Here is a 15,492-nt window from a genome sequence, read left to right as displayed (position 1 = left end):
CCAGATCAATGAATACTCCTGCACAGTAATGTTTCTTATCGATGGCGGTTAAGATATTGTTTAGGACCTTGAGCGTGGCTGAGGTGCACCCATGACCAGCTCTGAAACCAGATTGCATAGCAGAGAAGGTATGGTGAGATTCGAAATGGTCGGTAATCTGTTTATTGACTTGGCTTTCGAAGACCTTAGAAAGGCATGGTAGGATAGATATAGGTCTGTAGCAGTTTGGGTCAAGAGTGTCCCCCCCTTTGAAGAGGGGGATGACCGCAGCTGCTTTCCAATCTTTGGGAATCTCAGACGACACGAAAGAAAGGTTGAACAGGCTAGTAATAGGGGTGGCAGATAATTTTAGAAAGAAAGGGTCCAGATTGTCTAGCCCGGCTGATTTGTAGGGGTCCAGATTTTGCAGCTCTTTCAGAACATCAGCTGAACGGATTTGGGAGAAGGAGAAATGGGGAAGGCTTGGGCGAGTTGCTGTGGGGGGTGCAGTGCTGTTGACCGGGGTAGGAGTAGCCAGGTGGAAAGCATGGCCAGCCGTAGAAAAATGCTTATTGAAATTCTCAATTATGGTGGATTTATCAGTGGTGACAGTGTTTCCTATCTTCAGGGCAGTGGGCAGCTGGGAGGAGGTGTTCTTATTCTCCATGGACTTTACATAGTTTACAGGCCACATCAGACCTGCAAATCACATGATCTAACATTTAGAATTGTTTATTCACCCACATTCAGAATGACTGCCAGGGTTGGGAAGATTAAGATATGTGACCACCTTAAATATCTAAAGTGGAACAACCATTTCAGTTATGGGTGCAATAAGTCCAAGTAACAGATTGGAATAGTTGAGAAAAATGTATGTACAGTGCCTTGCGAAAGTATTCGGCCCCCTTGAACTTTGCGACCTTTTGCCACATTTCAGGCTTCAAACATAAAGCTATAAAACTTTATTTTTTTGTGAAGAATCAACAACAAGTGGGACACAATCATGAAGTGGAACGACATTTATTGGATATTTCAAACTTTTTTAACAAATCAAAAACTGAAAAATTGGGCGTGCAAAATTATTCAGCCCCTTTACTTTCAGTGCAGCAAACTCTCTCCAGAAGTTCAGTGAGGATCTCTGAATGATCCAATGTTGACCTAAATGACTAATGATGATAAATACAATCCACCTGTGTGTAATCAAGTCTCCGTATAAATGCACCTGCACTGTGATAGTCTCAGAGGTCCGTTAAAAGCGCAGAGAGCATCATGAAGAACAAGGAACACACCAGGCAGGTCCGAGATACTGTTGTGAAGAAGTTTAAAGCCGGATTTGGATACAAAAAGATTTCCCAAGCTTTAAACATCCCAAGGAGCACTGTGCAAGCAATAATATTGAAATGGAAGGAGTATCAGACCACTGCAAATCTACCAAGACCTGGCCGTCCCTTTAAACTTTCAGCTCATACAAGGAGAAGACTGATCAGAGATGCAGCCAAGAGACCCATGATCACTCTGGATGAACTGCAGAGATCTACAGCTGAGGTGGGAGACTCTGTCCATAGGACAACAATCAGTCGTATATTGCACAAATCTGGCCTTCATGGAAGAGTGGCAAGAAGAAAGCCATTTCTTAAAGATATCCATAAAAAGTGTCGTTTAAAGTTTGCCACAAGCCACCTGGGAGACACACCAAACATGTGGAAGAAGGTGCTCTGGTCAGATGAAACCAAAATGGAACTTTTTGGCAACAATGCAAAACGTTATGTTTGGCGTAAAAGCAACACAGCTGAACACACCATCCCCGCTGTCAAACATGGTGGTGGCAGCATCATGGTTTGGGCCTGCTTTTCTTCAGCAGGGACAGGGAAGATGGTTAAAATTGATGAGAAGATGGATGGAGCCAAATACAGGACCATTCTGGAAGAAAACGTGATGGAGTCTGCAAAAGACCCGAGACTGGGACGGAGATTTGTCTTCCAACAAGACAATGATCCAAAACATAAAGCAAAATCTACAATGGAATGGTTCAAAAATAAACATATCCAGGTGTTAGAATGGCCAAGTCAAAGGCCAGACCTGAATCCAATCGAGAATCTGTGGAAAGAACTGAAAACTGCTGTTCACAAATGCTCTCCATCCAACCTCACTGAGCTCGAGCTGTTTTGCAAGGAGGAATGGGGAAAAAATTCAGTCTCTCGATGTGCAAAACTGATAGAGACATACCCCAAGCGACTTACAGCTGTAATCGCAGCAAAAGGTGGCGCTACAAAGTATTAACTTAAGGGGGCTGAATAATTTTGCACGCCCAATTTTTCAGTTTTTGATTTGTTAAAAAAGTTTGAAATATCCAATAAATGTCATTCCACTTCATGATTGTGACCCACTTGTTGTTGATTCTTCACAAAAAATACAGTTTTATATCTTTATGTTTGAAGCCTGAAATGTGGCAAAAGGTCGCAAAGTTCAAGGGGGCCGAATACTTTCGCAAGGCACTGTATTTATACTGAACAAAAATATAAACGCAACATGTAAAGTGTTGGTCCTGTGTTTCATGTGCTGAAATAAAATATCAGAGAAATCTTCCATACCTACAAAGAGCTTCTTTCTCTAAAATGTTGTCCACAAATTTGTTTACATCCCTGTTAGTGAGCAGTTCTCCTTTGCCAAGATAATCCATCCACCTAATAGGTGTGGCATATCAAGAAGCTGATTAAAGAGCATGATCATTACACAGGTGCACCTTGTGCTAAAAACAATAAAAGTCCACTCTAAAATATGCAGTTTTGTCACACAACACAATGACACAGATGTCTCAAGTTTTGAGGGTGCTGACTGCAGGAATGTGCACCAGAGCTTTTGCCAGAGAATGAAAACTTCATTTCTCTACCATAAGCCATAAGCCACCTCCATAAGCCATAAGCCTTTTAGAGAATTTGGCATTACATCCAACCAGCTTCACAAACGCACACCATGTGTAACCAAGCCAGCCTAGGACCTCCACATCTGGCTTTTTCATCTGCGGAATGGTCTGAGACCAGCCACCGGGACAGCTGATGAAACTGTGGGTTTTCGCAACCAAAGAATTTCTGCGCAAATTGTCAGAAACCATCTCAGGGACGCTCATCTGCTTGCTCGTCGTCCTCACCAGGGTCTTGACATGACTGGGGGTTCAGCATCGTAATTGCCTTAAGTGGGCAAATGCTCACCTTTGATGGCCACAGGCATGCTGGAGAAGTGTGCTCTTCACGGTTGAATCCCAGTTTGAACTGTACTGGTCAGATGGCAGTCGTGTGGTTATACGGATTGCTGATGTCAGAGTGCACCATGGTGGCATTGGGGTTATGGTATGGGCAGGTTTAAGCTATGGACAACAAACACAATTACATTTTATTGATGGCAATTTGAATGCACAGAGATACTGTGACAAGATGCCCATTGTAGTGCCATTTACCTGCTGCCATTACTTCATGTTTCAGCATGATAATGTACGGCCCCATGTCGCAAGTATCTGTACACAATTCCTGGAGGCTGAAAATGTCCCAGTTCTTCCATGGCCTGCATACTCACCAGACATGTCACCCATTGAGCACATTTGGGATGCTCTGGATCGACGTGTACGACAGCGTGTTCAAGTTCCCGCCAATATCCAGCAACTTCACACAGCCATTGAAGAGGACTGGGACAACATTCCACAGGCCACAACAAACAGCCTGTTCAACTCTATCCGTAGATGTGTCGCGCTGCATGAGGCAAATGGTGGCCATACCAGATACTGACTGGTTTTCTGATCCATTTCTGATCCATCCCAAAAAATGTTTAAGGATCTGTGACAAACAGAAGCATATCTGTATTCCCCGTCATGTGACATCTATAGATTAGGGCCTATTGAATTGATTTCAATTGAATGATTTCCTTATATGACCTGGAACTCCGTTGCGTGTTGTATTTATATTTTTGTTCAGTGTATATTTGAGTAGCATTAGATTAATTAATAGTTGGTGCAACGTTAGACAGTCTCGTGTTCCAACGTTGTTTCAGTAGCATGGCTCGTTCCTGTTCACACCGATTTTGAAGAGCGGAACACAGTCATTGAAGGAATGAATCTGAGCCTAACGCTTATCACCTGTGGAATGCGGGGCTTCCAGCGAGGCACGGATTTCATTGGCCTTATGTAGGGTGATTGTAGATCCTTCAACCATCCCCATAGTATGTTCGACTGAAGTTGACTGACGGAAAGGGAACCTTTATTTCTCTCCAGTGGTATTGGACACTGTAACCTGCCCCATGCTGGGCTACCCAAGTTCTAAAGACACAATGTGTTTGATAGTCTGGTAGCCTTGACTGTGACCCTCAATGCCCTTGCATGCATATACATGTGTACGCGCCCTTGCATGCATATGCTTGCAATTTACATTTGAGTCATTTAGCAGACACTCTTATCCAGAGCGACTTACAGGAACAATTAGGGTTAAGTGCCTTGCTCAAGGGCACATCAACAGATTTTTCACCTAGTCACCTTGGGGATTCAAACCTTTCAGTTTACTGGTCCAACCTGTTAAACGCTAGGCTACCTGCCGCATGCTGATGTGTGTGTGTGTGAGTTTTAGCAGCTGTGTTGGCAGGAACTGCTTAGCCATGGGGGAGAGCTAAGGTGATGAAACACTGCGTAACAACCAGGCAGCAAATGAGACATAATTACCCAGCCAGTACAGTTATACAGTACTGATAGCAGCAATCACAGTCAACCTAGTGGGGACACACTTACAAACCCTGAACATGTAAATCACACTACATCAAGTGTACAGATTCTTCACTTCATAATGTATTGTCTCCAAGCAACCATCTTCATACTGTGCTATAACAACATCACTTTTGTTAAACAATCATTCAAATGTCTTCCTTCTTTTGTCATGTCTTGCCAATAGCACCACCTAAAAATCCAAAGACATTATTTTCTGTTTTTCTGTTTGAAAACTAAATTATTTTTCTGTCCTTTCTCTTTCAGAATAAAGTGTTGAACATTGATGCGCTGAAGGTCAAGCTGCAGGTGAGACAAATTGCTTTTGGGATTTTATAGTTTTTTTAAATGGATTTACATTTTAAATGTAATTATTGAATCGTGTGTGTGTCTTTCTCTGTGTCTTTCTGTTTGTTTGTGTGTGTGTGCATACGTGCGTACGTACATGCATGTGTTTGCCTGTCTGTCGTATATATGGTCATTTTGGTTATTATCAACAGTAAAATACTCTGAAATGTTTTACTGTGTATGCTGTAAATTATGGTGCATTGTGGGAAACTGTTGAGGGTGGGGAAAGAAGAATTGCTGTATTTTGAATGGTACCCTTTGACCATAAGTGGGTTTGTTTCTGGCTTATGAACATATTTTGAGGTGTGCCTTGTAAGAGGCTATACTTGTGGTACCCGTAAGTGAGAATGCTGTACCAATTTAACTTGTTTGTGGTTATTGTGCCCAATCAATTTAAAATGTGTAGGGGTCAGATTGAGGTAACAGCAAGTCTTAAACATGAAATGGTTGAGCATTTAGCCTTGTCCTTTTGGTCTGTTTTTCACTGTAGTTGCTGCCAGTTTGGAAGCCTTTGTTAAGGCCTCTAGAAGTGCAAGTGATATAAATTAACAAATATTCATTAATATGCTGTAATTTGTAGACACTTGCTGTAATTTGTAGACACAGCCAACCAGCTTCCATCAATTCCTTGTAAATACAGTAAAGTACAGTGGAATACACTGTAGACTACAAATGTAGTCTATATCCTATTAAAATAGCTAAATAAATAATGCCCATGACAGTCAATGGAAAAAATAATGGCGCTCGAAACGTCATGATTGTGGGTTCAATTCAGGGGACCACGAACTGAAAATGAATGCATGCATACTGTCGTTTTGGATAACAGCGTCTGCTTAATGTCACATTTATTATTTTTGCACACCTCATATTTGTGAGACATTGAACATTTCCCTGCTAAAACGGGTAAGTTATGATTTTTGCTAAACCTGTACATAGACAAAGTTTAATTAAAGACCTCACATCACCAAGTAACCAATGGGCTACTATTTCCTGTCTTTTACATTTTTTGATTTTTTAATTTTTACAAATCTCTGATTGGAATTTTCAACATAGCATATAGCAGCATACATGTATCATCAATTGCCAACATCAATGCTTCCTGAAATATCCTTAATAGGGAGCTAGCATTCTAAATGCACCTAAATGAACCAAAAACACACGATTCTGCAGTGTGGCCTCTGCGGTTGTCTCCAACGGTTGTTGTGAGAGTCAGTCAGTTGGTTAGTAGTCGAGGCCAGCCGGAGAAGATACCAAACAGTTCAAAATAGGTAATTGTAGCTATTCTATTTGTAGTACTGTATTGCGTCGCTGTCTCTAATTAGTTTGTGATTGTAGCTAGCTTAATTTTTGGACTGTTCATGGTTGTTTCCCCATTAACGTTTCTCCATTATAGTCAGCTAACATTAATGTTTGCTAGCTATCTTAGCTAACTGTTAGATCAGAGGTAGCTAGCTAAGTCAATACATTTAGGGTCTAGCCTATGTGATATTAGGTAGCTAGCTAATAGCTAATTGAGGTAGCTAGTGATTTTGTTTGTAGAACATTGGTAGTCTAGCTAAGACTAGGCAAGAAAGCACCCGGTTAACATAGCTAGTTAGCTAAGAGTCACAGTTAGCTACGCTAGCTAGCTATGTCCAGTGAGTCACAAAGTTCTAGCTAGTGGTCGAACGCTAGTGGTCTTCTTTCATTGGAAAGCAAATCTATTTAAAAAAATAAGAAAATAAACTATAAGTAAAATGGAAAACAACATTCTATAGGTTGAATTATTTGTTTCCAGCTGACCCCATTCCTCATTTGAACCCCATGCGCCAAATACTCAAAATGTGAATCTGAAGGCTGGCCCCCTTAGCCTGAGCTGGTGTGGCTGGATAGAAAAGGAGTCAATCTCAAATGTGAAAACTGTTCAAAAGGTGTGTATACCTTTGCTAGGCACTGAATACCCATTGATTCTTGAAGAAAATAAGTTATACATTCATAGTTGAACATTTATTCCCTATCAGAACCAAACACAGGCCTGTTTAACCTCTACAGGATTGGTGGGACGGTTGAGCTAACGTAGGCATGAGGTTGTAAGTAAAAATAACATTTCCCAGGACATAGACATATCTGATATTGGCAGAAAGCTTACATTTGTGTTATTAATCTAAATGCACTGTCCAATTTATCACAGTGAAAGAATACCATGCTATTGTTTGAGGAGAGTGCACAGTTATGAACTTGAAAAGTTATTAATAAACCAATTAGCCACATTTGGGCAGTCTTGATACAAAAATTTGAACAGAAATGCAATGGTTCATCTGAAACGTTGCGCATACACTGCTGCCATTAGTGGCCAACATCGAAATTGTGCCTGGGCTGGAATAATACATTATGGCCTTTCTCTTGCATTTCAAAGATGATGGTACAAAAAAATACAAAATAACATGTTTTTTTCTTTATATTATCTTTTACCAGATCTACTGTTTTATATTCTCCTACATGAATGTCACATTTCCACAAACTTCAAAGTGTTTCCTTTCAAATGATATCAAGAATATACATATCCTTGATTCATGTCCTGAGCTACAGGCAGTTAGATTTGGGTATGTCATTTTAGGCCAGTCCTTGCATCCATAGCTCCTATCTGTTTTTGGTCAATGCTATCCGGAATCCTTGAGCCGTCCTTACCCAAAACCATAACCTTAACCTTAACTATTACTCTAACCTTACACATAACCAAATCCCTTACCTAACCTTACCTTAAATGGGGTAGGGACATCCAAAGGATGCTGAATAGCAAGGACCATATGATTATCATTTGAGAGCTGTAACTACGAGTACTGGGCAGGGGACACAAGTTAAGTAAGACTGGTGTGAGAGACAGACAGTGGCCTGACCATAGAATCAGGAATTAGAATACTATTATGACATAGATCACAGAACATTTTTATTTTCCCAAGGGAAATTGATCCGAGGTATTTGCGGCCCGTGGCCCGCCAATTGCCCATCCATCCATGTCCTGCAATTATGTGCATTGGCCCCTCTTCTCACAAGGAGCAAATTTGCCTCAAGGACCCACAAGGTCTGCCAAGATGGATTTTCCGCCATTTTGCATTTTTGAAAAGCCCTTAAATTTTATATCCTCCGGAAGCACAGGGCCGATTTGGATGAAAGTTGATATATGGCATCTATGGACTAAGGTCTGACCAATCAACATTTATGTGGGTGTGGTCTGGCACATAAATGCATATAAATCAGACACGGATATTTGTATTGTAACCAAACTTGGTACACATGTTCCAAACAGATAGACCACATGGTGGGCGCTACAACAGGCACATATTTATATCTATTGATCTATTTGACTCAGTGTTGAAATTGATGATTATTGTGTTGTGTTGATGTGCTTCCCATTTGAGGTCTGGATTGTGAATCCTAGGATTTTCTTGTGGTGTCAAAATCGGACAAATTGTTGTAACTATTTCTTTAGCTATTTCTTTGTTTTTTTCGTGATTCAAATGTGCTGTTGGGAGAAACACTTTCTCTTCCAAGGCTACAGATGGAAAGATGGAGAAATTCGTCATGAGGTGGCTGCAACTTGCAAAGGAGAGGACCGAACACAGCAAAGAAAGGGCGGATAGACCCAGAGAGACATAGAAATATTTTCATACACTCATACATAAACGTTGTAAGTGATAAACACTGACGCTTTGTACATTATCTGGAAATATTGGACGACTTGGTTCTGTCCGAGTTTATCAGTTCCAGATCATTTGGAGAGCGGACGCGTTTATCCCGCTTATTCCACGGTTGCCAAAGAAAACAAACACACATTTACTGGTAAAAATGACATGTTTTCAAGTAAAATTCATACTATTTCATCCTTCCACTAAACCCGGTTGTTAGTTTTATCGGTTAGGTTGCTAGAGAAGCGGACTTGTTGTTCATTCTATTTGTTTGATTGCTGTGCAGGCAGGCAATGTTCTTATCCCTTGCTTGCTAGCTAGCCAACAATGGCTAACACAGTCACTCGCGTCAACGCTGCAGATAGAATAACATCAAAGTACCTGCAATTTCATTTGTTTAAGCTGTTTTCTAGTGACATTTAAATGGATACATCCATGACACTGTACATCCATGACACTGTTGAGGGATGACACCCACACAAAGTAAATTTCATCTATTTAAATAAAAGTTTTAAAATCAGAAAATGTCTTTTTTTCATGTTTATGTTATTCGTAGTTTGGTTGATAGCTGCAATATTACTAGCGACATTTAATATGATATTACTACCTAAATTTAATATAAATACATTTTTAGTAGTGGTGGGGGAGGGGGGGGGGGGTGGAATCGAGTAGATCTTGCCCTAAAATGGCAGCTTTGGTTTAGTTCAGGCTGACAGATCTGGGCCGAATGACTCTGGCCTGGTCTGCACCGTCATTCATTTCGGACTCGGGCCAGCAGTTTTTGATCTGTTATGCCGGAATCAGGCCAGATGTGGGCCAGACGTTTGTGCTACCTGGGTACTGTCCTATCTAGTAAACGTGTTAGCTACTTCAGTGGATGTTGAACACATTTCTACCTGCAAATGAACACATTTCTAGAGGTAAATTATAGCCAAGGTATAAAAGGGATAATCAACTCGGGGCTCTATGTGTTCTCTGGAAAAGAATGCAACTCTGCGGAAGGTGAGGAACACATCTCCCGCGTTGTTCATTGTTTTCCAGAGAATGCATAGCCTCGTTGATTATCCCTTACCTTTTTGTCAGCCAAAGATTGATATCAGTATTGTGTGATCTGTGATCATAATGCGGCTATAGGAACCGATAGTGTCCATTACTGAGTTCAGACAACAATCACACTTGAATTACTTCTATTCCGAGTGATTGCGTAGTTCTTTGAAAGTAGAAAAAGCAATCATGATGCACTGGACATGACAGCAATTGCTCAATACTTTATGTGCTGGATGTGTTGGCTGTCTTTTATGTAACACGTTGTCTATATGAAAATTGACAGAACCTTTGGCACAGCGTTCAGATGAGACAGGGATGGGTATATTATGTTATGTGTGTATGTTTGCGTGTATGTGTGCACGCTTGTTTGTTCACTCGTGTGTGTGTGTGCGTTTGCATGTGTGTGTTCACTCCACAGGAGGTAGGTGACACTTAAACATTGGGGAGGATGGGCTCATGGTAATGGCTGGAGTGGAATGGTATCAATACATCAAACATACCATTCCATTCCCTCCGTTCAATACATTATTATGAGCTGTCCTCCCCTTAGCAGCCTCCACTGGTTCACTGTGTGTATATACTTGTGTGTGTGTGTATATACTTGCGTGTTTGCATGTCTATGTTTGTGTGTTTGTGTGTGCATATGTGTGTCCACGCCTGTGTATCTACTGTACACTACATGACCAAAAGCATGTGGACACCTGCTCGTCGAACATCTCATTCCAAAATCATTGGCATTAATATGGAGTTGGTCCCACATTTGCTGCTGTAACAGCCTCCACTCTTCTGGGAAGGCTTTCCACTAGACGTTGGAACATTGCTGCTGGACTTACTTCCATTCAGCCACGAGAGCATTAGTGAGGTCGGGTACTGATGTTGGGCGATTAGGCCTGGCTCGCAGCCGGAGTTCCAATTCATCCCAAAGGTGTTCGAAGGGGTTGAGGTCAGGGCTCTGTGCAGGCCAGTCATGTTCTTCCACACCGATCTTGACAAACCATTTCTGAATGGACCTCGCTTTGTGCACGATGGCATTGTCATGCTGAAACAGGAAAGGGCCTTCCCCAAACCATTTCCACAAAGTTGGAAGCACATAATTGTCTAGAATGTCATTATATTCTGTAGCATTAATATTTCCCTTCACTGGAACTAAGGGGCCTAGCCCGAACCATAAAAAACAGCTATGGACCATTATTCCTCCTCCACCAAACTTTACAGTTGGCACTATGCATCGGGGCAGTTAGCGTTCTCCTGGCATCCGTCAAGCTCAGATTAGTCCGTTGAAATGCCAGATGGTGAAGTTTGATTCATCACTCCAGATAACGTATTTACTCTGTTCCAAAATCCAATCAGGTTGAGCTTCACACCACTCCAGCTGAAGTTTGACATTGCGCATGGTGATCTTAGGCTTGTGTGCTGCTGCTCAGCCATAGAAACCCATTTCATGATGCTCCCAAAGAAAAGTTATTTTGCTGACATTGCTTCCAGAGGCAGGTTGGAACTCGGTAGTGAGCGTTGCAACTGAGGACAGATGATTTCTACGCGGTGCGCTTCAGCACTCAGCGGTTCCGTTCTGTGAGGTTGTGTGGCCTACCTCTTTGCGGCTGAGCCGTTGTTGCTTCTAGATGTTTCCACTTCACAATAACAGCACTTACAGTTGACTGGGGCAGCTGTAGCAGGGCAGACATTTGCCATACTTGACTTGTTGGTGCCACGTTGAAAGTCACTGAGCTCTTCAGTAAGGCCATTCTACTGCAAATGTTTGTCTATGGAGATTGCATGGTGGTGTGCTCGATTTTATACACCTGTCAGCAACGGGTGTGAAATAGCCGAATCCACTCATTTGAAGGGGTGTCCACATACATACACTATATAGACTAAAGTATGTTTGTCAGCTCCCTTGCCTCTCTTCCTCGTTACATTATTATTCATGCCCTCAGCCTGCCTCTCATCAGTCAGATAGATAGATGGATGATAGACTGATGGTGTGTGAGAGAAAGAGCATGCCAAGGAAGGGGCAGAGGTTAACACTGATGAGGCCTGGGCCAGAGAGGAGCGAGGAGGGTTAGGACACCAGCTCTACATCCACTGTCTGTCAACCATCTCTCAATTTCTCACTCTACTGTAACTCAACCAGACAGGCAGAAGCCCTTTTCATGATGGGCAGAGTGTGTGGTGTTGCCATTGACTATAATCCAAAGTGGATTATAGTCATTGTGACTATGAATAGACTACATAAACATTTTCACAGAGAGGAAAATACATTTAATCCACGTGATTCATATCCTCAGTTTTGACCAGTTCATTAATTGAGCTGCTGTAGGCCCCTTGACGAGTAAGAACAGTCTTTATAGAGTGGGATAATGATGATGTCATATGTCCTCCTCTTCAGATCTGGGACACTGCTGGGCAAGAAAGGTTCCGCAGCGTCACACACGCCTACTACCGTGACGCTCATGGTAAGCTGTGTGTGTGTGTGTGTGTGTTTAAAAAGAACCATACAATATCCTGTCTGCCATTCATCTCCTCCTCCGCTGGTAGACATTGCCTGATGGTTGTTCATCAAGCTGTGTGTGTGACTCATATTTAAGTGTGTGTGTGTGTGTTTGCATATGTGTGTGTGTGTGTGTGTTTGCGTGTGTGTGTGTGTGTTTGTGTATGAGGATTTATATTGCTCTGGTTCTCCTCTGCGGGTGTCCTGGGCACCGCGGGATAGAAGCTAACCATTGGGTGGGCTGATTAGCCTGCCTCTCACACAGCGGGAGACAGAACACTAGTTGTCTGTGTGTCCATGCAGGCGTGCTATTTCGGGAGCAGGTCCGTCAGGCCCAGACAGATGTGATGCTGTAGGCCATCCTGATCAGGTGTGGGAGAATGCACACAAACAGGAAGATGCACAGTGATAGAGGAAATCACAGTTAATCACGCCACACCGGGCTTACACAGACAGACAGACAGACACACATACATAAATAAACGACTAATCTATAAGCAGATTGCTGACAGTTTCTCCTCTGCCTGCTGTGAGGCCTGCTGATGTGGAGATGGTGAGCTGGGCTCCACTCTGTTACACCACTGTAATGAGACTCAAAGACATGCCTTGTTTTCAAGCTGGAGGGGAGAAGAGTTCAGTTTGGGAAATTGGTGCGCTCATTAGTCATGTCAAGGATCAATGAAGTAAACATGCGACTACTTGAGAAGAGGCTTGATTGTGTGAGGATCAGTGAAGTAAACGTTCTCCTATTTGAGAAGAGGCTTGATTGTTGTGTCTATACAGTTAAGCTGTGTTGTATTGGTAGTCAAGTGTCCTGCAGATGTAGAGTAGAAGTAGATTGTAAAAAGTGTGTAGGTTTGTGTGTGTCAGTGATTCCCCTATATTCAGTTAGTAGCAGTGTGCCACTACTCCGCAAAAATATGATGGAATTGCTTTCTTTGTACTGCATATATTTCTTCCGAGACATGCATTAAAATGGATAGAGTGAGATGTTGACAATTAAGCTCTTCTTCTTATTATTCATAGTCAGATGAACTCATGGATTCCATTTGCATGTCTCTGCATGCAGTTTGAAGGAAGTTGCTGACTGGCGTTAGTGCAATGACAGGAAGTCTATAGGAATGCTAGTTTGCTCGCAAAACTACCTTTGACTTCATTCAAACTGCACGCAAAGACATAAGCATGGAATCAGAAATGACCCTGTACTTGTTAGCCTACGGGGGGGGGGGGGGGGGGGTCTTCCAACCAAGTGGCTTGACCATTGAAATTAATAGATTATTTTAAATGTGTTGATTTGGAAATCACCCCTTTACCAATATGGAGGTTATTATATAGGCATATTCTGTCTAGACCTGGTGGTCAGTCTATCACCAACTCCAAGATTCTTTATAGACATCATAGACACACATTGGCATGTTTAATTTAACAGTATATTTTTGTCTTGGCCCCTTAAGTTAGCTCTTTAAAAAACAGGTAGACAGCCTGTAAATACCTTTCTGTTTGTGATTTGAAAATTCTGACAAGTGAGCAATGTTATTGAAGAAAAGTCAGGGAAGGAGCAGGACGTGACAATTTTTTTTGGCCGTTTCATTTGCCCTGAGTACTAGTGCTAGGAGACCTGCTGTTAGTCTCTGTTTGTCAGTGCTTGCTGAGGAATACAACTTTTATCATTTCACTTCAGAGTGGCACTGGAGGAATAGTGTCATGTACTGTCATGTTGTGTCTTGTTTCTGTCCTTTCCCTTCACCCTGTCTCCCTCTGCTGGTCGTTGTTAGGTTACCTTTTCTCCCCCTCTTTTCCCCAGCTGTGCCTTGTCTCCTCCTAACTACCTCGTCACCCCTTTTCCCACCTGTTCCCTTTTTCCCTCTGATTAGTCCTCTATATCTCTCTCTGTTTCTGCTCCTGTCTTTGTCGGATTCTTGTTTGTGTTGTTCATGCCTGAACCAGACTATCGTCATGTTTGCTGCAACCTTGTCCTGTCCTGTCGGAACCTGCCGGTCCATCTGAGCCTACGTTTTGTTTTGTTATTAAAGAAGCTCTGTTTACGTTAATTCGCTTTTGGGTCCTCATTCACGCACCGTAACAAATAGAGTGGTCTGTGAGCAAGGTGTGAATTACGGCTTGCAGATACCTGCTTGTGTCACTAATGTCAGCCAAACTGTGGCAGTGGGGCTTGATGTGGGGCTTGATGGAAGGCTTGGCACACACAGGGATAGAGAATAAAAAAGTAACAGGAAGAGAGGATTGTCATGGAACAAAGAAACATAGTTCAGCATTGTTGTTCATTTTATTCAGCCCACCATTAGAGTTGTTTTTCTTCTCAGACAAATGAGTGATGTTTTCAATAAAATACAAATTAAGAATAAAGAACAAATGAGTGAGTGATTGTTAGAGATAAAGATATAAAATGGAATGGGCTGATTTGGAGTATCACAGTTTGGAGTGCTCTCAGCACTGTTGGTTCAGTTTGGGGTGCTCTCAGCACTGTCGGTGCAGTTTGGAGTGCTCTCAGCACTGTCGGTTCAGTTTGGAGTGCTCTCAGCACTGTTGGTGCAGTTTTCAGCAGTCTAAGCACTGTCAGTGCCCTCCTCCTCACCTCCTCTGGCTTGTTTTCTCATTCTTTCCATCATCTTTAGTTGCTCCACTCCTCTCCTCCCTAATGGCTGCCGATGCATCCTGCTCAACAGCAGCCCCGGGATAAATATCTCATATCTCAGGGGGACCAGGTGCAAGGGAGGAGGAGAGAGAGGCAGATTGAGGAGAGGGAAACAGGGGAAGCAGAGAGAAATGGCGTTGAGAGATGGAAGAAGGAGAGAGAAACAGAGGGAGGAGGAGTTGAGAGTTGGAGGAGAGAGGAACAGCAGGAGGAGAGAGAAATTGAAGGGGGAATATATGAAAACAGGAAGGACAGGGAAATACGTGGAGGGAAAGGAAGAACGAGATTGAGATGGAGAGAGGAGAGAAATGTAGGAAAATAAAAACCAAGCACGAAGGGAATTACTTAGTGGGTGACAGGTGGAACATTGAGAGTGTAATCCATCAAACTCATCTCTACAGGCTGCATATTAATTAAGAGTCTAAGTAACATAAAAAAAGAATCCCCGTAAAATCGGCCAGTTTAAGCTAGAGAGATCAGCATCTGCGGTGGAAGGCGGCTGAGCTACAGCAATGTTTGTCAGACCATGCGATGTCCCAAAAATCGGCCTTCTCACGAAAATCTC

General features: G+C 42.4%; 1 protein-coding gene across 1 annotated transcript in view; it reads left to right on the top strand.

Annotated features, from left to right (window-relative positions):
* Positions 1 to 15,492, top strand: part of LOC110499052 (ras-related protein Rab-26) — an 82,405-nt gene that overhangs the window by 34,513 nt on the left and 32,400 nt on the right. The window contains exons 3-4 of the mRNA XM_021575884.3: positions 4,988 to 5,029; positions 12,170 to 12,236. Of these exons, the coding sequence (XP_021431559.1) occupies positions 4,988 to 5,029; positions 12,170 to 12,236 (109 nt within the window). The remainder of the gene's footprint in view (positions 1 to 4,987; positions 5,030 to 12,169; positions 12,237 to 15,492) is intronic.

This window comes from Oncorhynchus mykiss, chromosome 20, assembly GCF_057628025.1.
Source record: "Oncorhynchus mykiss isolate SJ-2025 chromosome 20, ASM5762802v1, whole genome shotgun sequence".
Taxonomy (NCBI): Eukaryota; Metazoa; Chordata; class Actinopteri; order Salmoniformes; family Salmonidae; genus Oncorhynchus; species Oncorhynchus mykiss.
The sequence above is the reverse complement of the archived record's forward strand: the minus strand, read 5'-3'. Positions and strand labels throughout refer to the sequence as shown.